The sequence below is a fragment of the Malaclemys terrapin genome, chromosome 8 (assembly GCF_027887155.1).
Source record: "Malaclemys terrapin pileata isolate rMalTer1 chromosome 8, rMalTer1.hap1, whole genome shotgun sequence".
NCBI classification, from domain to species: Eukaryota; Metazoa; Chordata; order Testudines; family Emydidae; genus Malaclemys; species Malaclemys terrapin.
The window spans coordinates 101,466,882-101,492,744 of NC_071512.1; the positions used below are offsets into that span (position 1 = coordinate 101,466,882).

General features: G+C 37.0%; 1 protein-coding gene across 5 annotated transcripts in view; it reads right to left on the minus strand.

Annotated features, from left to right (window-relative positions):
• ELAVL4 (ELAV like RNA binding protein 4) overlaps positions 1-20,980 on the minus strand; it is a 77,957-nt gene extending 56,977 nt beyond the window's left edge. For 2 of the 5 annotated variants that reach the window (XM_054038584.1, XM_054038581.1), the window contains exon 1: positions 20,808-20,980. In XM_054038584.1, coding sequence (XP_053894559.1) covers positions 20,808-20,855 — 48 coding nt within the window. In that variant the 5' untranslated portion in view covers positions 20,856-20,980. Of the gene's footprint in view, positions 1-16,952; positions 17,163-17,668; positions 17,864-20,380; positions 20,498-20,807 lie in introns of those variants that run through there. The other 3 variants (XM_054038580.1, XM_054038585.1, XM_054038582.1) reach the window with 3 other exon arrangements.
• Between the last annotated feature and the right edge of the window lie 4,883 nt (positions 20,981-25,863).

The window sequence follows — 25,863 nt, forward strand, 5'->3', positions numbered from 1 at the left end:
CATACCCCCACTTAGCACTTCTAAACTCAGACGTTCTGTAGGTTAGTTCTGTGTGTCACAAGCTAGCTGTAGTAGAGCTTACTATCTCTTCAATATCAAAATGTTGTTGGAACCTATTGTATATTACTTAATAAATACATTATTTAAAAAAATGCTCAACATCAACCCACTTATTTCCTCTCCCTACACTAACTTATTATTCACCACATCATCAACATTCTAGAGAAGGATCTCCTGTTATTTCCTGGTCACACACTTTGCTTTCTCAGTGTTTGAATTACTATAAAGGTCCTTGCATTGCATTATTATTATTTTTACCAAAGTCATCTCTTATTAGAGCAGAATCACTATGGAGATGTAGCTCATTTCCACAGATGTCTTGCAGAGAGAAGAACCATACGTTTATCTTCTCATATCTAAAAGTCTATTCAAATATTGACAAAATTGATGCAAAAATACAACAGAGAGTCACTTAGTCTCAAAGTCCCCCCTCCCCACACACACTTTCCCTGAAACAATGTTTTACATAGTTATGTTTAAAACTTAAGCCACTGATGTCTAATTCAACATTTCCGTTGTTTTTGTAGAATAATTTATTTAATGCAATTTAGGCAGATATTGCTGGTCTTGCAGTGTAACATTTTAAGAGCAATTTCCCATATGTACATGCACACAAATACAGGTATTATAAAAAGTTTTTTTTTTTTTTTTTTTTTTTGGTAAGGAATTGGCAGTCTGGGCCATCTCTAACAATATTATTCTCCATACACAGCTTAACAAATATGTTCCCCTCCCTCCCCTTCCCCCCCAAAAAATAACTGTCTCTACAAAGGTGCCTTTTAAAAAAAGCTGTTGGTTACAGTCCAAGATGAAGTGCCCTTCAAAGTAGATGAATCCTGGTTGGGTTTTTGTTTTGTTTTTTTTCAACTGTGAAATGACCCTATATCCTTTGTCTCTAAATTATTCAACAAGGACACTTTGTGTTGTAGTCTTCTGGTATAGAAACAATACTAGAGATATAAAATTATAATAATTCAATATGTGCATAATATCCTAGAAAAAAAGGAGTTATATTATAGATACTGTATACATTTATAATTTAGAAACCAACATTAATTTGATTATCTATGTAAGCACAAGCAAAAGTTAATTTGATTTATACTAATCTTCCATGGGACCAAAACAGAATTTCAAGTTTGATTATTATTTTATGTCTATCAATCTATTTCAAATAAAGGCAAGTCTTGTCCTCAGTTCAGGAGGTGTTTCATCAGACCCCCAGTTTCTAAAATTATTTCTTGGTGTACTACTTTTCTCAGTATGGTGATATATCAGCAAACTACAGGGTATTTTAATTTGACAGCTTGCACAAAGAAATACTTTGTTGCTTGGGAAGACTGCATAAGCTTTGCCAGTGTTTTGCAAAGCACAGCTAATCACAAAGCGCGGTATAAAAATCCCAAAGAACGTCAACAACAAAAATATCCACTAGAGAAGCTCCTACATTCTAAATAATATTTAAGAAATATTCTTATGAATCTTCATATAAATATTTCTAATGAATACAGTGGATTTAATCTTCCTGCTAAAATATTAGTTTCACCAATAATGCAAAGAATACCTGCATGTAGAATGTAAATAAAACTATTATAATGCTTAAACAAGCTACTGGTAACTGACATTAATCTTTAGTTGTTAGTACAGTAAATATGTTACATCCATCTACCATTACAAAGAACAGTTAATGAATCATTTAGAAAACTACCCACAAACCAATTAAGACAGCCTTATCTTCCTATTGCATGCATAAACAATAGCCAATGGCTCAATAAATGTAAATATACATTTTACATTTACAAAATTTGTTCTCTGTAGTCTCAAAAAGAGTCCATGTGTTGAACTGAGAAGAGTGTTGAAAACACTGAAAACTCTTTATAATAACAAATCATTTCCTTAAAAAAATCACTCTTATCTGAATTATGTGTGTGTACACACTTTTTATAGGTAATAACCTGGGAATATACACAGAAAATGATACAATAATAATTAGAGTTTCCAAAATTAATATTGGTTTATAAAAGCCAAAGGGTAGTGTTTTGCAAAGATTCCACAAACAGACTTTTCCTAACAAAGCAAAATCTGAGAAAAATTCTAAGAACTATGGAAATTATAGAGTTCATATGGACAGATTATTTCTAGCACTCAGAAGTCAAAAATATTATAACTTGTTCACAGTACCTAAATGCCAGGAAAAATGATCATGGTAAATTATACCTCATGAAGAATTCATGAGGTCTAATTTTATATTATTTCTAAGTGTTCATTAATGAACAAACTCAGAACACTCACCCATAAAAGAGAATTTAGATAAATAATGCAAAACTCTTAGATAAAATAAGAGAGCGCTTTAATTAGCATTGCAAGTTGTTTGCTTTACATGTGAAAACAAATGGTGCTATGGTGGAGGTCCCATAGCCATATTTAAATAAAATGTTAGTAGACGTTTACAAGGAAAACAGTTTGACACGGGATTACATCAATGTGAGCTAAGCACCTTTTTGTTCACTCCAGTGGGTCTATATGGGGCAATTAGAGTGCAACACTCTACAGCACTCTGCAATTCACAACCCCATAGTCCAGACTGCGGTGCCATGTACACAAGTCCTTAGTGAAAAACAATGTTTTTAAATAATTCTCAGTATACCAACAGTGTTGACAGCAAGGATTTTTGCACTGTACAAACCATGATCTTTCAAGAAGCTTGGTGAAAGGGACCCAACGGGATTTAGCTGATTTCAGGACTGGAATCTTATGCCCCAAACCAACAAAAACATACATGCTTAACTTTACACATGAGTATTCCCACTGAAGCCAAACGGACTACTCACAAGTGTAAAGTTAAGCATACATAATAAGTATGTGCAGGATCGGGGCCAAAGGCACTTACACACATGCTTAACTACACTGCTGTAAGTAGCTCCGTGGATTTCAATGGGACTATTCATGGTAGTAAAAGCAAGCAGGTATATTAAGTGTTTGCAGGAATGAGTCCTTAGATTATAAACTCTTCTGGGCCAGGACTGTGTCTGCTGATATCTTTATACAGCACATGGCACAAAATCCTTTGGGCACAACCACGATAATAAACAGTAATTAAAACTATTTGTTTTTTCTAAAGAACAGACTGGCAAAAGTCAGAATTAAGGGCCAAATGCTACCCCTTGGATGTACATGCACACTTCCCTCACAGCGCATGTTAAAAGAAGCAAGGAAAACGTCTTTGTGGATCTTGAACACACACATTTTCCTCTCCGTAACACAACTGTCAAATTTCACCGTCAATTACCTTTTTACTAAAGCTTATATACTACACAGCTAGACTTGTTATTATTTACTTAATAAATACATCATGAACATGAAATAAAAGAGGAAAACTAAGCTATAGAGCAATTCTGCCTCAAGGGATCTCCAGTATCCCAGAAATGAATAATTATCTAATCTTCTGTATTTTGCCATACCCCACCCGCCACACACAATTTTTACATGCTTTATCTTCCCCCTCTTCCTGTAAAAGATATATTTAATATTTACACACTCATGTATAGGAAAGGATTAGCCAGGAAAATAAAATGCATTAAATTGGAAGTTCTTGTTACCGCCATTTTATTTCACATGACAAAACTTTAGTTTCATTATAAAATTTTGTTTTCACAGTACAGTGCAGTAGTTTTAAAACAGTGTTTGAATATTTTCAGCGAGTTCACAATTACTGGGTGCCATAATTTTACTGCGCACGAAAAGCACGCTAACTGACAAAAAGTCAAATTCATTAATTTTAAAAGGAAAAGCTTCATTTTAATAAAATAGTTTTCTTCTTTCTAGATGGCTAAACTTGTTTAGGACAAAAATGTTTGTAACACTAAAATGATACACAGAGGTGTCGAGGGGTTTTTTGTTTGTTTTTACATTCCCATCATCTGTGATGCACCTACCAGTGCAAAGAAAATAAAAATTATTAGTAATACTATTTATATTACAGTAGTACCTGAGGATCTGAGATCAGAGTGTTCTCATACCAGGCACTGTACAAACAGAGAGACACTATCCTGCCCTAAACATACTATTAGTAGTGTGGGAGTGAAATAAAAAGTATACTGTCTCCCCCACCCCCCATTTTGCAGAAGGGGAAACCAAAGCAGAAAGGAATTATTAAATGACCTGTCCAAGGTCATAGAGAGGGTCTGTGTCAGAGGTAGGATTTGAATCCAGATCTCCCTAGTTCCAGTCCAGTGTCTTAATCACAAGAGCATCTTTCCTCCAAGCTCTTTTCCAACACTGGAACCAATGGGCCAAAAAAAAAACCACAATGGGCCAAATCTGGCTCTTTATCTTCAACATTTGTTCCTACTATACATTTCATTGTGTCTCGTTCCCAAAGGATACTGGCCTCTACAGATACTCTGCCTGTTTGAATAGGATGGAAAATCTAAGACTCTCATAACTACCTTGTCATTAGTCAACATATTGCACAACAGATTAACTAGTCAAAGAAGCCATTCTCAAAGGATAGGATACATGTCCTTCCACTATGTAGAGGAGACTAAATAGGTACATCACACATTCCATATGGCTTCTACCTCTCTCCACAGAGATTTTGGGGATGGCCAAGAAGTACAAGACCCTGCACCTGCTATACAATTCCACACAAGTCAGAACTCCAAGTGCTATCAGCAGCCCAACTGCCAGAGATGGGGTAAAACCACCAGCCTAGCTTTCCAACCACGTGCTACATGTGCTCTGTCATGTCTGCAGCGATTTCTGAAGACATGCAGGAACCTACTGTTAAATTACAGCCTTGCCTAGGTCTGAGAATAAAGCCTTTGTTTTCTTCCAAAGCAGGATGCGACTTCTGCTGTTGTGTGCCATTTAAACCTTGCAGAATCTCTTTTCTTGTCCTTACGCGCCTCCATTATGCAGGATATTAATACCCATTTGCAACTTCTTCACTTCTTGATGAGGCCACAAAGAGTGTCTCCATTTTTCTAAAGTCCCAATTCTATGTGGTTCTATTTTTAGTACTTTGCAAATGTCAAGTTTGGACTCAAGCATGAAACAACTTTCTGAGATTTTGTACATTATGCAGGAAGGAATGGCTGAGAAGTTATAATGGGTGACCTACCTGCATCTGAACCAAAGTTAGTCACTCTTTTCACCAAGGCAATCTACTTCATTGGTGGAAAGCAGAGTCTGAATTACCTTTTCTATTTGGACTGGTTTCACTGAAATTTGCCTTCCATCTTTTATGCCACTAAAGTCAGAGATGGAGAATACAGCCCTGAATTTACTGGAATTGAGGTTTAGAAGAGATGCCACAGCTAAGTACACAGCACGGCAAAAAAAGGAGCCACCCAGACTGCGGTAACGGTGACACAATAACTGAGGTTAAAATCCTCTACTCTGATCATAACAAAATGCCACAGACCATAACAAAGCTGACCTGGTTCTGTGTCAGGACACTTATAACACTGGCTACTCTGCCCTAGAATCTAACCACTTAGTTCTCCCAGAAGGTCATGGGGCTACACACACGAAAAGTTCCCTACATTCTATCAATTAGAACAAAGGAATCCAAGGTCGGGCTCCACTGCCCCTAAAACAAACCTCATTCTTCTTCAATTACCCTTTCTTTCATTTTGCTAAGCTTGCATGCTGAAGTCAGGTTATGCTCTACCTAAGAGTTTTATCAGCTTTTTGATCATACCATATTGCACCTCATTTCCCTCCGTTTTTTTTTGTGTTTAATATACTACTTGTTCTTTCAAGTTGCATCTGAAGGACAAGAGAGCGCTGAAGAAAAAAATAAAAAAGTCTCATAACCAGCAAGCCAATTTTTCCTTGATCAGGTGCGCCAAGCCACACTGTATCCTGGGATTTTCCCCCCTCTTCCCCAAAAGATTATACCTATGTTAGGCAGTGAATGCTACAAAGGGAAAAGAGGTCTCCTATTGACTATACTATTCCTTTTGATCTATCCATGAACTCTTAAAAGGCTACATTAACCAGCAGTGTATTTCCACTCTGTGCTTGCTAGCAAGATGGTAACCTCAGCCCTCGCAGCTCCCATTGGCCGGCGACTGCAGCCAAGGGGAGTGCAGGGACAGCGCCTGCGGACAGGGCAGCGTGCAGAGCCGCCTGCTCATGCCTCCGTGTAGGAGCCGGAGGAGGGACATGCTGCTGCTCCCGGGAGCTCCTTGAGGTAAGCGCCCCCGGAGCCTGCAGCCCGACCCCCTCCCACATTCCTGCCCCATCCGGCATCCTGAACTCCTTATTTCTGGCCCCACTCCACAGCCCTCACCCCTAGACAGAGCCTTCACCCACTCCCACACCCCAACCCCCAATTTCATGAGCATTCACGGCCCAACATACAATTTCCATACCCAGATGTGGCCCGTGGGCCAAAAAGTTTGCCCATCCCTGTGCTAGAGACAGGGACATAAGACAGGTCTCTACCCTGAAGTGCTTACAAACTAAATATATACAAAAGCACAGGCAAAGAAGCAGGACTATTTCATCCTTTTTTGTTTTCTTTTAGTTTTTTGATACTAAGCTGTTATGCATTTGATTCTTAATCTCTACCCATTAGTTCAGTTTCCTGTTAGTTTTTAATTAAGTTACCAACTTTTCATGTTTGTTTTGTGTGTACGTGCATGTTGCACAAGTATAATAGGCCAAGTCCCCAGCTGGAAAAGACTGACATAGCACCACTGTGGCCCCAAGTTTTTAATATCTTTTTTCCTTTTAAGAATCGTCTACTCTAAACTCTTTCCCAACCCACAGGTTTAAACAGAGAACCCCATATTATATAGCTATATAGTTTGGGTTTTAAAAGTTTGGAGAGATACATAGTAGCCGAAGGCCAATAAAGAACACAGGGCTCAGAAGAGAATCGTAGGACTGGAAGGAACCTCGAGAGGTCATCTAGTTCAGTCCCCTGCACTCACAGCAGGACTAAGTATTAAAAAGGACAGGCAGAAACTGCAACCTAAGCACCAGTGAGATTTGAATGTGATTTTGAGCTGTGGAAACAGGTCCCAGGAACCTGCTAGGTCCATGAACATCATCTTATTAAGAACCCTTGCTGCTGGAATTAATACCAAGGTGTACAAACAAAAGGTGAAATTTTCAATGGCTCTTTTGTGATTTAGGAGCCTAATTCTATTTCAGTGGGACATGGGCTTCTAAGTCACATAGGCATTTTTGAAAATGTTACCCTTATGTATTTCGTTTACATGAAGGCCTACGTTATGCAGAAATTGATGGAGTATCCACACATGCACTGCACCAGTTCTGTCCAACATAGTCTAAACTTTACTTTCAACAGAGCCTTAATGAAAACATAGCAGTAACTACATCTAGAGAACCTTAGTAGATGTGTGAACTTTTTTCCCTCTTGCAACACCAACTACTGCTTTCAGGTCTAAGAGGTGCAGACCGGGGCAAAATAAGACATGATCTGATGCAATGCAAGTCACATCTCTTCCATCAGGAAAGTTAGCGTGTTCTGAATTGGCAGTACTCTGATTTGTTCAATATTAAGGAATCTAAACCTATTGGATTAGTTCTAGAGTAGGAATATACTTGCTTTTAACTTCCATTTATAACTCATCCATATTGCAAGGATCTCATGTCATGCTGATGTTGCTTGTGAAACGGATGATATTTTTATGGAGAATGATTCCTGCTTCTGTAGCGCACTCAGGGTGCCCAAATTTTTAAATTTTGAATACTGTAAATAAATAAATATTGAAGCTACTGCAAAGCAAAGGGTCACATACTGATAATCAAAAGCTGAATATCTGAAGACTATCTGGTGGCAAAAAAAGCTAGAAATACCCTACCATTACATATATCCCCTACATCTAAGTTCATTCTCACAATCTATATTATAGAATAAATATTTATAGTATACACTAAATGAGAAGAATTTCAAGCCACTGGACTGTGAAACACTTCCAGGAGAAGAATATTTTATTTATTTACATTTAAAAATCATACACACGAAAGAAATCCTATGCTGGACTGTAAGCAACCTTAGCATCAGTTAAAGATATATTACACTATCATTAAGAGACAACACAATGGCATATACCTCCCTACCCCCTACAGTTCAGGCTAAATAATCATAATGATTCCTTCTGGCCTTAAAAAATCTATGATTCTACATACAGCCACCAGACAGCGAAACACGACACAAGCCATATCAAAACCTCCCCTCCCCCAAATTTCCAAAGAAAATTCCACCCCCATCACCCTCTGCTTTCTCCAAATATCTCCTCAAAAAGGTGGGCTTGCAGTACACCGTGAAGTCAAAAAAGTCAAACTATTTCAAACTATGGGGAAGAGTAAAATTTCAAAGTTGAGCAAGCCTCAGGGAAACAAACAAAAAAAAAAAAACCAAAACCTGCAGGGGGAGGCGTCTTTTCTTCTACATTAAAAGCTCTCCCCCAACACTTCTGTTGATTTCAACTGTGAGAAAGAGACATAGCCTTAGAGAGACTGGGGTCCCAAGGCATTTAGTGATTCATAGGTCAAAGGCAACATGCAAGATCTTATGTGAAAGCCAACAGGCAACCAGTGCAGTTCATAGGACACCAGCCTCGTGTTCATGGTGGGATACTCTTTTGCAACATGTTGCTGTCCCCGAGCTAACTGCAGCTTCCAAATGGATTTATGGTTTAGCTGTATGTGAAGCACAAGTCAGAAGTCCAATCTAGAGGTGACAAAAGCATTAATCAAAGTGGCAAAGTCCACATCCAAGAGAAAGGGTGCAGCCAGATGCATATTGAAAAGAGCAGACTTTCACTGCTGCCACCTGATCATCTAGAAGCAATGGGGAATCTAATCATATACATCCTATGTTCTGCCCACCTGCCTATCCACTCCCAACCAAAAGAAACCTTTGTGCCCCATAAATGCCTATAAATAAATTAATATGTTGTTGCCATTAGGTGGTATCATAACAGCGTAGGATATCACATCAGAAAGCAACCTACTGAACATCACAATGCCATTTATCTCCAGCAGATGGAGATGGAAAATATTTTTTAACAGCGACATATTTTTAACTTGATGTCACAGAAGGCTCAAAACCACAAAGCCAGGTTCCTTTCCTTTGGTTAACAATGTCAGTAACAGTCAGCAAGACTCAAATGACCCTTTGGTCTCAGCCAGATGGACTATTTGAAGTTGTTTACAAAGCTTGGGCAATCACGGTGTTTCACCCATGTGGGAAAAGGAAAACAAGTTAGGGCCATGTAGGTGGCATGGCATCACTTAAAAATATTTTCCATCTCTGCCTGCTGAGGGTAAACAGCATCATGCCAGCATCTAAGCTGGTGCAAAAACATTGTAGAAAAATTTTGGTTCCTGCATGACTAAAATGGTTGTGCATTAATGCTCCAAATGATGTTTCAAATGTTGATAATCAAACAAATAAACCATTATAAATTTGAATACAGCAAAGATGGGTTGATGGCAACTAACCCCAGTTTTTCCCCCTTTTCTTTTTTAAGTAAATGTCTTAACATATATATGAATACTTCCTTCAGTAGCTAGGTCATAACAAGTACTGACAATAAAAGATTCTAAAAATATACTTTTTTCTTGGATTAGTGTGTTTACGGTTAAATATAAACTGTGCTCTATAAATTATCAAACACAATGTCAAATTCTGAAGTGCACTCAGGAAATCTCTCACTGAGTATAAGAAACTGCAGAAAATATTAAGTTTGTCCTGCCCCAGTTATTCTAAAGAAGAATAAGTTACTCTGCAGATTAAAGAGTTAGTTTCCATCACTGGTCATATTAAGAACTGCTGCAACCACTACAGTAACTCTGTATTGAATTTTCCAGGACTTTCCATATCAAGCAAAGAGATCATTTCCTGAAACAGCTGTTCTTACAGTAAGGAAATTAACAGCAATATTGCCACAGCATAGCTGGCACACGCACATTAGGAAGAGTTTCTAGCATTCATGAATTCTGCTAAAATGTATCTTCCCTACACACGTACTGCCAGGATCTTCATTTGGAACAAAGATCTCTAAGAACAGTATTAAAACTGCATTTATTTATGAAGTCTTTGTGTCTATACATTATTATTTCTACAGTGCCATAAGCGTGCATGATGCTTTACAAGACAGGTGCCCAAAGGTGCTTGCAGTCTATGTTGGACAAAGAAGAGCAAGGAAGTTACTGATTAGCAGAAGAAAGTCAAGGATTATCAATAGCAAAAGATGAATACAAAGACACTAATAAAAAATTTCCCACTTACGAACAATTAATTCGGGTATCTGAAAACTGGAAATGATTTCCTATTCTGAGTGCATAATACTGTGTTAGCACTTCACCACAATATAGGAACTTGGTAAACATGGACTTCTTAAACTGTGACCATTGTGAACGTTTTAGGACCTGATCCTGAATCGCAGATGTCAATGGGAGTTTTGACATTAATATAACAGAAACAGGAGTAGGCCGCTAGTTAGTATACAACTAAGTACTGCAATTCATTAGTATTTTGACCGTGCAATTTTTTGTTTTAAATCAGAATGACTGTAATCAGGTTGATTTCCAGCCTTATAAACATAAATTAGATATGAAGGTTTAAAAATCAAACTGCCCACTGAACAAAAATGCCCATAAACAAGAATGGCTAAAGTTTAGTGATTCTTACATGAACCTAATGTACATATACTAAATAGAAGAGGAGTCACTTTTCACACACGAAAAAAAAAATACAAGGGAAATCAACTGTTGAGAAAGATTACTATAAAGACAATAATTCTGACAGTCACAAATTTCACTTTTGTTTTGGCATTACTGGAAAAATGGGGCCTTCTGGGATTTGTACTGTCTGTATTATAATGCGACGACACAGATAATTAATATTAAAGACTACAATTCCCAGAACTTTATATTCTGGTTGGGTGCATTACAACATGATATTACAGAATGAGTCAGTTATAGTTAAAATTATAAATTGTGGGAATTGTAGTCTTTTGCTGCTTAAAAGTACTGTAATAAAGAAAGATTCGATAGGAAAAAAAGAACAAACTTCCTTCATCCACCATCCAGCTTCAGAAGCTTTTAAATATCACTTGTTGCTGTAATTTACCATTATAGCTCTATTTCCTACTGCTGTCTTCAGAAAAAGACATCTTAAAAAGTTCAAGTCAGTCTGTTGTTTTTCATGTGCATCCTAGAAAAACACTTAGGGTCTTTGATTGGCTGCTTAGAAAAACAGACTGTTCTAAATGAGTATCAACATACTATAGGCCAACATGCAAAGCCCATGGCTGTTAAACAGTATGATTCAATTACCTGCTCTGCTAGCAAATTTCTAGGTCTCTACACAATGGGTGAGACAGGTAAACATTCTGATCAGCTGTTTCTGAGAGAGCTAACACTAGGGGAAGGTGTTTGAGTCTCCTTCCATCATTCTACAAATTCACCCACGATGCTGTGAAACGACTGGAATTATAGGACTTTTGCTATTGGAACGCCTCCAGAAGCATCACTGCCCACGTTTGGTATCACTTAGGTGAACAGGAAAGCTTTTTGCATAGAACTTTCTTGCACAGAACTTCAACATTAATTTGCAGCTGTTCCAAAGCAAACATATGACATAGCACTTCCTTTATTATCAAGATTTATAGGTGCTGAAATGCCACTACACTGCTACCAAGTCTTTCATGATACAGTACCAGTACATGTCCCCAGACAGTGAAAAGTGCCAGCAGCATCCTATGAAATTTTTACTAGCAATATAAACCACTTAAAATAAAATTAAAAAAAAAAAAAAAAAAAGTACTTCTCAGGCCAAGGACATATTTTTTTCCCCAATCACAGCAGAATGTCTGACACAACTGTGTGCGCCTTAGCAACAAAAGAGTACTACAGCATTTGATACATCACCACTCCAAATATTGTCAAAGCCAGCCTTGCATTTTACTGTGTAGCTGCACAGAGTTTCCAGAAAGCGCACACCCCCATTTAGCTGACCTTATTTCTTCAACATTCTCACTCTCTTTTCATCCAATTTAATTAAGGATTCCTTACTGGTTCTCAGCATTTCCTGGCTCTTATAGATTACCTTCTTCATTGGGGAGAAAGTCTTCGTGCAAGACACAATCAAGGGCAGAACAATGGGTAAGAATGCCTCTCCGCTTCTTCCTTGTTTTATGGGGCCCCAAAGAAAAGATATGCATAAAAGCTCTAAAATGACTAGGGCAAACACAGATTGTCATTACAGAAAAATAAAAATAAACCTAACAGCAGTACCACAGAGCTAATTCTTAATGAACATATGCAAATATTGTAAATGTTACAGTGAGACAGTATCAAGTGGTTATGAAAATTAAAAAGCGTATTCTTATTATAATCCCAATTGAAACTACTTGATTTCTAACACTGATGTTCCAAAGCTATTGTGAACACTGTCTGAATACTTAATTACGTAAACAACAAACAAAAGGTCTCATCTCTGGTGCTCTAAGCTATCATCCAAAACTGGTTATAATTAAAGGTGTGAACAACAAAGTAAGTAACAAACCTGCAAAGTCAAGGTTCTGAGAAATTAATGGGCATCACCGCACTGCACTAGTTCAGATTCATCACTCATGATGTCTCAGACTAGCACTGTGCAGTTTCACATGTTTGTGCCTCATTCTCTTTCCTTCAAGCCTTTCCTTCCTTTTCTAGATGGCTAATTTTAGACAATTACTGTCTGTGACACACAGACTCTTCCTCCCCCCCTTTTTCCCCCTCCTTCTTCTAGTTGTAAAGCTAGTGACCTATAAAAGCCCCGTGCACCTAAAATACTCCAGAATTTTAGAAAGTAAAGATGGATCATTTGAAAGAAGGGAACAAAAGAAAGCATGAAGTATTTGAATACCCCTTTTCCCCACCACCTTCCCGTTGCATCATTTCAACGGTTAAAAACACTCAGATACAAAGGCTGGGTACACATACACAGTAAATACTATTTGTACTAGGACTATACATACTGTACTTGTTGAACAGAAACAATGTTCTGATTTTGGGTTAATATTTTAGCAAGATAAAATATGCACCTCAGTAAAGCCTTTCAGGTAGTTTAGAAGTCAGAGGCTTATGTTAACTATGGACCTTTGCACCATATGAACGAAATGTACGACATTTGGAGAATGCCCTTTCCGTTCTCATAAAAACCCTGGTATTTTTTTACACTATGTTGTAAAAACGAGGTGTGACAATATACACACGCAAACACGCATGTATAAATACATGCACACTCATCTCTCTTTCCATCTATCTTGGAAAGAGAGGGAGTAATAGGGGAGGGGTGACTTTCCTTTCTTACATGGATTAGCAAATTTCATGAAGTATGGCCTATCACCATCAAAGGTGCCAGGCTTTTTAATGTTGACCTGCTTACAGTAAGATTCCTTGCGCCCCTTCTCCCCAAAAACCCCAATGACATTGAAAAAAATACTGCATTGCAGTATTTGCCAGTGCATCGGAGTGTATCCAGTCAGCTGTCCCACAGACAAACAAATGTACATTTTAACACGTCCAGGCATGTAAATTAGTTGTCTGGTGGCCACAGATTGCTGAAACAGACAAGTGGATTTGTCAAGATCTGTGCACCTCCACATACATACATATAATATTCTCTTATCACTGTCCATTTCTTGCCTGGGGTGTTTGCTGAAATTTTCTGAAAGTGCAAATTACCAAGGAACACGACAAACCCCCCTATCAGAATATGGGAAGTACTAATAACTTATTTCATACACAATCTGGAACTACTGTCCACCACAAGATAACGTTCAAGTGGTAGGACTATTATGTGCAGAAAATAATGTTCATTTCCAGCAGCGTACTAACTAAAGAAGACTTGAGAATGTAATGTAACCTAGAGGACATTCCTTTAAAAAAATCCTAAGTAAAGACAAAAAATATGCAAGATTTCTGCAACAACTAGATTTTCTCCAATAGGAATCAAATATTTAACAGGACCAAGTCTAGATGGTCAAGACTATTTCATACCCATTCAAATGGGATTTTCAAACGAACACTTTGCAGTTCATTTTTAACCTTCCTTTGTCAATAACAACTGGGGTTTTCTTCATCTGAGAAAGCTCAGAACGGTAAAATTAATAAAGATAAGGAAAGCAAAGGAGGTTATCAAGCCAGTCAACTGTGGAGGAGCATATCTGTATCTAACATGGAAACCTGATTAGTAAGGTGCATAGTAATAGAAAGAATTGTAAACTGGTAGCTGGTGTTTCTCTTCCATCAATATCTGAATGTAAAATCCCCTTTTTTTTAGCAAGACTACAATTTCACAAAAATGCCCATGTTTAAAAGATAGCTACATATTCTCCAATTTTTGTTTAAAAATAAAAGGTTTTATGTTCTATGGTTTTACTATTATATATCTGGCAATCTTGCATGAAATTTCACTATTTAATAGCTATTTTCCTACTTCAGGGTCTACTATGTGATCTTTCACGTGAAAGAAGAGAAGACTGACACTATCTACATGCAGGCTGCGTTCATCAATATAATCTTAAGACAAAGAAAAGAGAAAGAACAGTGGCAGAAACACGTGCCAGGAAACGTACATAAAAATACCAAATTGAACAAAAAAATGTAACTGTATTAACTGTTGCCGACACTCAAAAAAAATGCAGCTATGTAAGATCAAAGCCATTCTAATTTATTCTCATAACCAAATTCAGCAGCTTTAGAATGTATCATCAATGTTTTGGGTACAGAATTAAAATTTTAATCTCTCTCATACATATATTCTTGTATATACTATATTTATATGCATGCATTCACACACACAACACACACTTTATATAGGTTACACACACTTATGATTTTTCTTCCCCTACAGCGAAAAGCTGTGCAGTTTTCAGAGGGTCATTCAATTACTTCTCTACAGAACAGACTGCAGCAGAAGCATTACTGAAGAGAGCAAATTAAAAGGGTGATTTAATTTCTCATATATTCTTTTTAAACTTCCTAATATGACTATTCTCATTTGAATCAAATATTCTAAGTAATCACGCATGGAAGAAAGGACTAAACTAAAAATCTGAAATTTTTAAAGACAGAAGGGTGTGTTCTTTGCCCGTGGTACGCATCTCTTGTGCCTCCTGATGTGTGACAGACGAACGCTTTCTGGGCAACCACATTTTTTTATACCTTTTACGCTACCTTCTATCACCTACAAGTCTACTATGCTTTTTAAACACTTCCGGCACCCACAACCTTGTTTAAAGATGTACTTCTGCTATTCCACATTACTGTGTGCCCTATATCATGAGAGAACATAACTAGCAAAATATATAGGTTTTCTTTAAAACCTAAAGCCAACACACACAGCTTGAAATTGAAAGTGGATATTGTTATAGCAGGCAGAGGTGAGGCTAGTGAAGAAGAGGAGTACAGCTTCATTATTTCAGGAAATTTCTGCTTAGCGCATAAACTGCAGGATATGATGAACTCCCTTGAACTGATTATTCTGCCATAGAACCATCTGACTACGTAAAAATACCAATATCACTTAACACAAAATCACTGCTTAAGGTAAATTCATTCTACCTACTGTTCTCATAGGGACATTTGCTGGAAAATTCTAAGAAATGATTTGCAGAAGCAATCAGCTGTGGGAGTTCACTATTATACCTCTGTCAACTTCATTCAATATAATTTACATTTTTCTAAAATACTGCCTCACAGGATTCCTCACTATTTTTTGCACGTACAATTTCACAGCAGGAAGAAAAAAAAAAGATAACCCTCTTTTAGAAAGAAGAAAGAACAGATGCTTAAAAATAGATTTCTAGAAATCACTGTAAGCCGGAGCCAGAAATGTAATTAACGCCTATTTATAAAGAATAATTAAAGTTGTGACTGCCACAAAGAACAGCAAAGATAATCGAGGTAGCCCCTGCCTTTTTTTTTTCTTTTTTTTTTTTTTTTAAAAACACTGTTTGCAGTATTCCCACATGATTGCCACCTGCTCCCCCACTCAGCTTCCCCTATGCTCGTTTCCCCGGCAACCTTTCATTGGCTTTTCCTCCCAGCTATCGCTTTCAGTTCGGCTGCTCAGTCTAATCTTATTTGTTTTACACCCATCAAAACAAGCAGCTAGACAAAAGACAATCCTATAAGAATGTGAAAAGACCGTAGCTTTGTATCCCAGTTATAATAAATATCCAAAGTGAAAGTCTGCAGAATGTTTAATTGAAACAAAACTAGCAAGAGTGATTTGAATTTTGAAGATTTTTCTCCCAATGAATAGCAGTGCTCTGTAAAATTCAAAGTCTGTAATAGTTGTATTTGATCATGCCATTTTGCACAATCTGTAAGGAAAACATAAAGGAGGAATGAGTCGACTATTTCTGATTCCTGCCAAAAGAATACTCTAAAAATAGAAATACTATTTTTACATAAATGGATTGCTTTGACTTCCTTCAATATTTAAAAAAAAAACCCTCCAAAACACCATTCTGTTTCACGATAGTATTAGCTTGTAACAAACAAAATACCTAATTTTTACATGCAGTTATTAGATCTGGATTTAATTTAACACTCATGTAACCCAAATGACGATGAAAAGGCATGAGCTGCTGCCTGCTCTGATGGTCATACAGTACAATGACACCGTGACTGTCAGCCGAGACCATCCTTGCTTGACTGAAATGTAATATTCAATGGAATCAGCGTGCAGTGCCATCACACTTCGATACATTAAAGATAGATAGATCCTAAAAAATAAACAACGACCTGTAATTTTATTTATGACTCACAATCTGCTATCCTGAACAAAAGAAATTCATGAGGCACATATAAGCAGTATGAAACCTATAAACAGTCTCTCAGCATTCACTTACCATTTTCAAGCCATTCCACTCCATCTGTGATCACAAAGATGGACCCTTGCAGCCCCTCACAGTGTCAAAAGCAAAAAGAACGTTATGTAAAAGCTGACATTCCTTCTTACAGTACTGCTGCCCAACGATGCAACAAAATCGACATATACTAGGCGCTGCAACACATACAAGCCTCCTCCTCTTTTTATGAGGTCATGACAGGAAACTCTTTGAAATACAATATGCAGCATTTACTGAAGCTCATATAAATCACTCTAAAAAATTACCATACCTGCTGCGCAGTCCACCAAAACAAAATTACCAGTCTTGAGGCTTTTTTCCAAGGATTCTGCTCTGCATTTGTATTTCCAACATGTGAATGTGGAAATTAATTACCTCCCCACCCAAAACAACCCCCTCTTTTTCAGCATTTCAGTTAGCCACACACAGCCTCACGTTAGAAATCAGCTCTTTCTTTATTCGGAGAGAAATCACAATGACCTTAAAAATGACAACGTACATCCTTTATTAAAGGATATGCAGGCATTAAATAGGAGAGAGAGAAAGAAAAGGGGAGAGAGAGACGGAGATACATAATGTAGAAACAAACCAGTCATAGCAACTAAACTCATGTGAAAACAGACTGATAAAGATGCAGATTTGGGGAAATCTGTGTTATATATCTATCTATTTATATATAACTACTATAAACAGATTTTAAATCTACTAATACCTACCATAACCATTCTTAATGGCAAATATTGGGTCTTGAAAAGCTTCAACTCTTCTAAAGATTTGCTATGGTTTCAGGGACTTAATTTTTTTTTGGTAAAAAAAAAAAAAAAAAATCCACAAAGCACAGTGCAGACGTTTTGTGCAGCAAAAGAATAATAATAAAAAAAAAGCAGTGTGTTGAAGCCCCCGATTCTAGGATGTAGATAAGAACAACTGAACAGAGCCTTACTGAAATTGGCTTGCAGCTTCTCCTTTTTACATCCATTTATGGGACCATCTGTCAGCTGAAGCCAGGATCTGATTGGCTAGGGAAACTAAAGGAGGCGTTGCAACATCAGGTGCTATTGAAATTAGCTACTGCCAGATTGACAATGTTAATGATTTGGTGACCTCTACAACAACAGAGACCAGATTTCTGAACTGCTGCTTGTGTCTAGTAATTAAGGCCCAGTTGAAAAAGCAACACATATACGTGTATTTTATCTCTCCCTACCCCAGAAGTACAGTAACAGTTACAGGCCATATCTACAGTTTATATACCTCCATCATGGAGGTGCCATACCTCAGCCATGCTTCAATGACTGCAACCTCTTACCTCTTGCATGCGTGGCTTTGAGGTCTGGAGTATTTTAACCACCTTATCTTTCTCGACAGTTGCTTTCCGGAAAAATGCATATTTAATGATGTGCCTCTAGGCTTAAAGATATGACAAAAGCACTTTAATGTGCATTTTAACTGCATTTATTCTCAGGTACTATTGATTTTCATAATAAAGCATTTTTTTTCCTTTTGCAGTAAGAGACTTTCAAATGTATATATAGTTTTAAAGGCAGGTTTGATATTACTTGCACTTGATTATATGTCTAAAACAAAATATCTACTTACCAGCACATTTTACCAGAATAAAAGTAGTATTTTATAATTATCCAGGTATCTCACTTCATTACTTGCTTGCTTTACAAGGAAGTGCTAAATAAACCTGGGCATTGAAATGAAATTATTTTTCAACTGTAATAAGCAACATGCTTTAACTTTGTAAGAAACACACTCACTTATCCTTTGCTTGCTTCCACAGACAAAGCACCAAACCACCAATTATAAACAGCAATATTTCACAAACTCTCCACTATGGCAACTTTTTTGAAAATTCTCTTAATTAGGAAACATTTATATTCCCCCTCTTCTTCAAAAGGGAAATATTTTAGGGTTTGTTGATTTTATACATGGTAGCCAAGATAACAAGGCATGGCATCCTGTTTTTACATCTAACCTGAGAATAATGTTTATCTAATCTAAAACTACCAATTTTGAATCTATGTAATATTGATATTTAAAATCAGTTAGTTTTATCTTTGATGTGTACAGTAAAAAGAAAACATTTTTTTTAAAATGTCCAATATAATTATTAATATTTCTATTTCGGAACAGATAGAAAGGTAAAAGCTGCGGAGAACGCTAGTATGGGCCATGATATATGCTCATTTAGCTCTTCACTGCAGAAAATAAGAAATGGTTTTATGAAACACCACAAACCTCCCCCACGCCAATATATAATTAACATTTTGAGGAAAGTTTTTTTAAAGTACAAATATTAACTCAGAACTGTTAATCTCGTAAAGGGTACTCAATACGTTTTAAAATTTCTTTAAAACATCCACATGCACAAAAAAACCCAGTCAAGCCTAAACAAATAGTATAATGTAGGAAATATATTAATCTTTTAAATAATGTAGATACAAATGGATCATAGAAGCAGAAAACACACATTAGAAAAAACATTTAAAATAAATGAACCCTTCCTACCCACGGAGTGAACACCGAATTCAATTAACATCTATTATGGATAGTTTAAATGGCTGCAGAGGATTTCTCTTACCACACAATAGTTTTAAAAACATTTGTAGCTTAGCAAAAACTAGCAAAGATTACACTGGGTTATAGGATAGGTTTCCTAAATCAATCTATGCAACTCAAACTAAAATGCTAGAGTGAATTCACTAGCATCAAAATACTGTATAACTAGTACATCATCATATGTTCTGGTCCCAAAATACACTGAATATGAAAGTTTCATTTGTAATGAAGATTTTTACTTAAGGTCTCTTCAGGGGTTAACAAAATTGAACAAGGGATGGAGAAATCTTTTTTTCAGCCTTTTCAACCTCAGCACACTTTGTTAGCTATAAATTAATGTTATGCATATCAAAAGATTCAGCCATTTTTCTGAAACAACAATCTCACATTGCAGTCCTAAACAATTAGCTGTTTTGCAAAACTAAAATTTCATGTACTTTGTACACTGATCACTTTTCAAAAAAAAAAAACAAAAACCAAAACAAAAAACCAAAACAAACCCACACACCAAATCTTTCAGAGGAATACTAAAACAAACGCACAAATGTCCTCAGAGGCCTCTCTCTAAAGACAAAGGCAGAATCCTATTGTTGAAAAAGTCAACCTTATTATCGTGTTTCCAATAGTACCATTCATCTTTCAGGGTAAGTGGCTGACCACTGCATCAGAGTTGTGACACATTTGTAAAGCATCAAATTCTCAATATAGACTCTCAGAATCAGCCAGTAAACCTCTGAGAAAAGCCTTATTTTTATGCCAGCCTCCATCCCCACAAAAAGAAACTTGTCTTAAACACCTAATCCAATATCAAAATGAAATCACAGGGCTGTTTGTCCTCCCCCCCCCCCCCGTCTCCTTACCATAAATGAGCAGTTTCTTGACTCATTAATGACAGTTTCCCTTAAAAGAAGTGATCTCATATCACTGAGCCCCTCTACACCATGCATACATCCCAAAGGTTGCGGGTATCTTAGCATCAGTAGCCGCCAGCAAGCTCTCTCATACAGAGCCCAGATGGACTATACCAGAAGCCAATTCAGCGTTAATAACTACCTACTCTGTGCAGTTTAGAAGCCTTACGTGGCATAATGTCCTAGGCAACAGCAGCCGACTGAAACCGCAAATAAAGACAACCCAATTGTCCAAAAGCATTGAAAGGAAAAAAAAATAAGTGAAGAATGATTTTTTAATCTCTTACTTTCATAAGAATAAACTGAATCCTTCATAAACATATTCAAAAAGGTGGAAAAAAAACAGATGCTGCCCAGAAAAGTGACAAAATATTACCTCATTATTTAACAAAGCAGCATTAAGCGTCCTGCTGATTTCAAACATCTTGCCACAGATTTTGGTTTAAGAGAAACAGAAAGAATCCTTTGCAAGCCCTGTCTGCAAAGGGTTCTTCAATTTTCTTGCGCACAACAGTATAGTCAATATGTTATTTCCCTAGAGTTCGCACGTTAAAACATCTAGTCAGTGAGCTGAATTTTCCCCTTATCTCACACACAGTACACTCCTGTTATATGCACTGCTCTCTTTGCAAGATTAGCCTGCCCCAAACATGGCTGTTGTTTAAACTATTCTGTGAAGTAACAGTTCACTCTACAACCACCAGGTGGGCAGTGTGCACAGATTCAAATAACCATCTTAAAGATTTTTCTTGGAACAGTCTTTAGCTGTGGTATAGAACCCAAAAAGTGCCCATATTTTGCATTCTTTTGTCAATCATCTGCTCCCCATAAGACAAAGAACAAGTCAATGAACTGTCATTAGCAAATCATTTAAAAAAAAAAATCTTAAAAAGGAACCTAAACACAATTACACACAAACCTTTCATTTGGCAAAAATGAACTTAATGAAAAATCAGCAGGGGAACACCACCAGTGGAAATGGTCTCTTGACAGAAGACAGCAAAAACATTGAGCATAGGATGACAAACTGGTTCAAGTAAACATGAACACAACATTCATTTATAGTAAACATGGGGCATGAGGGAAGTTGGAGAATAGACAGACTACAACTTCCCCAGGTAAAATACCAGATTACTTAACATAATATTGTGATGGTAAACAAAACTAAACCAAAAGTCAGAAAACGCATGATAAACTATCAGAGCACAAGTCCAGACAAAAATACTAGACTGATCATCGTTTTCAACAGCAATTTAAGAAGACTTAGAAATGCTTACTAAATTTTCCTCATCGCTATATTTCTATAAACATAAGAATTTTCTTTTGTTTTACTTTAGATCTGTTACAACAAGGAATGCTTCTATCATCATACAAAGTTATGAATTCACTCAATACTCTACAGCAGTGCCCAAAGACCTCAATCAGATGTGGGGCCCACTGTGTTAGATACTGCATAAACACGTAATAGAATCATTGGACTGGAAGGGAATTCAAAGAGGTCTTCTAGTCCAGTTCCCTGTATTGAAGGGAGAACTAAGTATATCCAGACCATCCCTGACAGGCGTTCGTCTAACCTGCTCTTAAAAATCTCCAATGACAGAGATTCCACAACGCCCCTAGGTAATTTATTCCAGTGCTTTAACAACACTGACATTTAGGAAGTTTTTCCTAAATGTCCAACCTAAACCGCCCTTGCTGCTACTAAAGCCCATTGCTCTCCTCCTGAGAGGTTAACAAGAACAATTTACCTTCTTCCCCCTTGTAACAAAATGTTATGTACTTGAAAACTGTTATGTCCCATCTCCCCCCGTCTTCTCTTCTCCAGACTAAACAAATCCAATTTTTCGATCTTCTCTCATAGGTCATGTTTTCTAGACCTTCAATCATTTTTGTTGATCTTCTCTGGACTTTCTACAAATTCTCCACATCTTCCCCAAAATGTGGCACCTAGAAATGGACACAATACTCCAGTTGAGGCCTAATTGGTGCTTAGTACAGTGGAAGAATTACTTTGTGTGTCTTGCTTACAATACTCCTGATAATACATCCCAGAATGAGGTTCGCTTTTTTGAAACAGTGTCACACTGTTGACTCATATTTAGCTTGTGATCCACTATGACCCCCAGATCCCTTTCCGCAGTACTCCTTCCTACGCAGTCATTTCCCATTTTGAATGTGTACAACTGACTGTTCCTTCCTAAGTGGAGTACTTCACAGTTGTCCTTACTGAATGTCATCCTATTTACTTCAGACCATTTCTCTAGTTTGACCAGATCATTTTGAATTTTAATCCTATCCTCCAAAGCACTTGCAACCCCTCCCAGCTTTGTATTGTCCGCATACTCTGTATGCCATTATCTAAATCATTGATGAAGATATTAAAGAGAACTGGGCCTAGAACTGATCCCTGAGGGACCCCACTCGATATGCCCTTCCAGCTTGAGTGTGAACCACTAATAACTACTCCCTGGGAATGGTTTTCCAACCAGTTATGAACCTACCTTATCGTAGCAAAGACAGCCCCTGTCCTGAAGAGCTTACAATTCACATTTTTAAAGTTTAAAGCACAAATTGGTGGTGTGGGGGAAGAATGAAAAACAAAAAAATCACACAAGAGTGTTATTTATTATGGGCCAGAACTGAATCCCACTGAAATCCCATTGCAACTGGCTTCAGTGGGAGCAGAATCTAATAAGGTTATTTACTGAAAGTAAAGGTCATGTTATTTTCCAAACGTTCTATTTTATTAAAATGTGACAAACCATATGAATATGTGATTTTGACTTGTCAAATACATAGTATTACCTACACTACTATATTCTTTCATACACGGATGTCTCTATGAATACTTTGCACTGGGTTAAGCTATATATATATATATATATATATATATATATATATACACACACACACACACAACTGATATTCTGTTTTGTCTGTTAAATAATATTAAGTGATGCAGTTATGATTTAACCTTCTTGAATATATTAATTTTCCACCCACTTTCTATATGGGGAAGAAAGGTTATTTCCATCCATTTCTGGATGTATGAAATGAGCTTATTTTCTCACTCACCGTATGTCTTGAATATTAATTAAAAATGTCACTTCTTTTCTAACACTGTAACGTAATTATTTAGTAAATAAAATATTCTTGGCTTGCTGATTTTGGAGATAAATATATTTAAGGGTTTCAGGACTGCTATTTTACTTGCAGATAACTTCAGTATTTTGATTACCAGCCATTCCTCTGATTTAAACAGAAATATTTTATAAATGTATTTAAAAAAAAAAGAAAAGAAAAAAAAAAAAAAAAAAAAAAAGGGACCTGAAGCACATTGTTAAGGACCTTTCCTCCTACTACCCTGAGGCAATTTCAACCAATCAATAAGAAACCATTGACATGCCACCATCTGCCAAGCTGCAGAGAAATGTGGCTAGAACAGACCTCTTATAGAGCAGCAGTAGTCTCATTTTCACTCTATTAGGAAAGCACCAGAACTTTCATGTGCAAGGACACAAAACTCCAACCCAGACTCTTTTCACACCAGTTTCCGAGTACATTGCTGCAGAACTCTAGCATTTATGCTGGGTGAGTTTTGAAGCTAATCATCAAAGCAAGAGGGGGGAGGGGGGGGAAAACAGTAACAGTCTATTCTAGTGCAGTGTAAAAATAAAGAATTTGGTGAATTCTATCCTAATATGATTATAGCAAGCCACTTAAATACTGCTATCTGTGAACTACAACCTGGCATTTTCAATGGACTCTTCCTTTTCCACTCTTCTACAGAGGACTAGGTAGGCAAGCTTAGAAGTATATGAATTGTTTTCTAGGATATTTCTATAATAACCATATAAAATCAAAGATTTATTTGGGATCTAAGGATATTAATTTGTTTCTTGGGGGTGGAGTAGAGAGAGAAGGTTGAACCACAGTGTGATTCAACACCAAACAATGGACTTGGAAAAGGAGATACACAATGCAAGCACTAAGGTTTGCCCTATGCTGTCATTGGAGAATCTGTGTGGAAATGCAGTATCTATGGGAAAGATCTCATGTGTCAGCACTACTTCCCCACCAGCCCACTCCAAGAATTTAACTTGAAGAAAAAAGTGTTCAAGGGCCTGATCCTGGAAAGATTCTGAGCATTCGCAACTCTGAAGATTGTGAGGTACTCAGCAGTGCTCAGTGTCAGGCCCAAGATGAGCCAGAGACAACTCAAATGGATACATGCACTGACTCATGAAGAACACATCATCATAGATGACAAAATTTTAACAAAATCTGCACTACAGGATCAGAACAGGTACCCCATTCTCTTCCAAATATAAAAATACAAAATAAATATGTTCAAAGGGGATGGAAACTTCTTATATATACACATGCCTGCCTATTTTAAAAGTCATCTGCAAAGTTTTAAGAAAGCTTGAAAAAAACTGAGCATGCAAACGACAAACGGTGAAAGCCATCACATTGAGTATAAAACCAAGAGCCTAAATGTCAATGGTATCTAACCCAAAATTTGATTCCAAAAAAAGTCAGTCTACATTAAGAACACAACACTGGAGAGCTTGTGGGGAAGGGGGAAATGTCTAAAAAAATCCATGTCTAAAAAGGACACTTACATATGTAACAGAACCATGAATAGCTAGAGGTTTAGCGCAACATCCAAAAGCTTTCAAAAAATTGTGAATTTGGTGAGAGAAATGAATAGTCAGGGAACAATTATAAAAATAACAAATAGGCTGAGTGAGATTTTTAAAAATTATGGTTAATTAAACCATTAATGTACAGTATAGAACTATAATAAGATAGGATAATTTAACTACTTTGAATGATTTAAATAAATAACTGATTGCCCTCTGGAAACTAAGTAGAGACCTAGGTGATCATAGACAATGCACTAGACTAGGCAATGCTAAAATGGTTTTCAGGTAAATTGTTTTATAAGGTTAGGGAATTCACATGTATTTAAGGTAAACTGAGGAATTCACATGTATTTAAGGAGGCTGAGAAATTTAGGACTGGTCTATGTATAACTACACCACGTATTAAAAAGAGGAGGTTTTGGAATCATCTAAAATAGGGTACATTGTAGGATTCTTGGCTTAAAGCAGAAGAAGCAGTAAGCAAAAGAGTAAGATTGTATTGGGAGTTTTGTTTATCCGCACACTCTGCTATGTAAGAAGCCATTATTGGCTCTCATTCTACCCCTAACTGTGGACCCTACAAAACAGCTGTGCAAGCTCTGATAGTGATGGAACGTTACATCAGGTGCACTGTGATTTCTCTTAGCGAGAGAGCGCGCGCGCGAGAAAAATATCCTAGGACTCCCGCTGGAAATCCAGTTGCTTTTTAGCTGTGGATACAGAGCTACCTGATTCAGAAAGTTCTGAATGTAAGGATATTCAACCAAAAAAACCACCCCAATC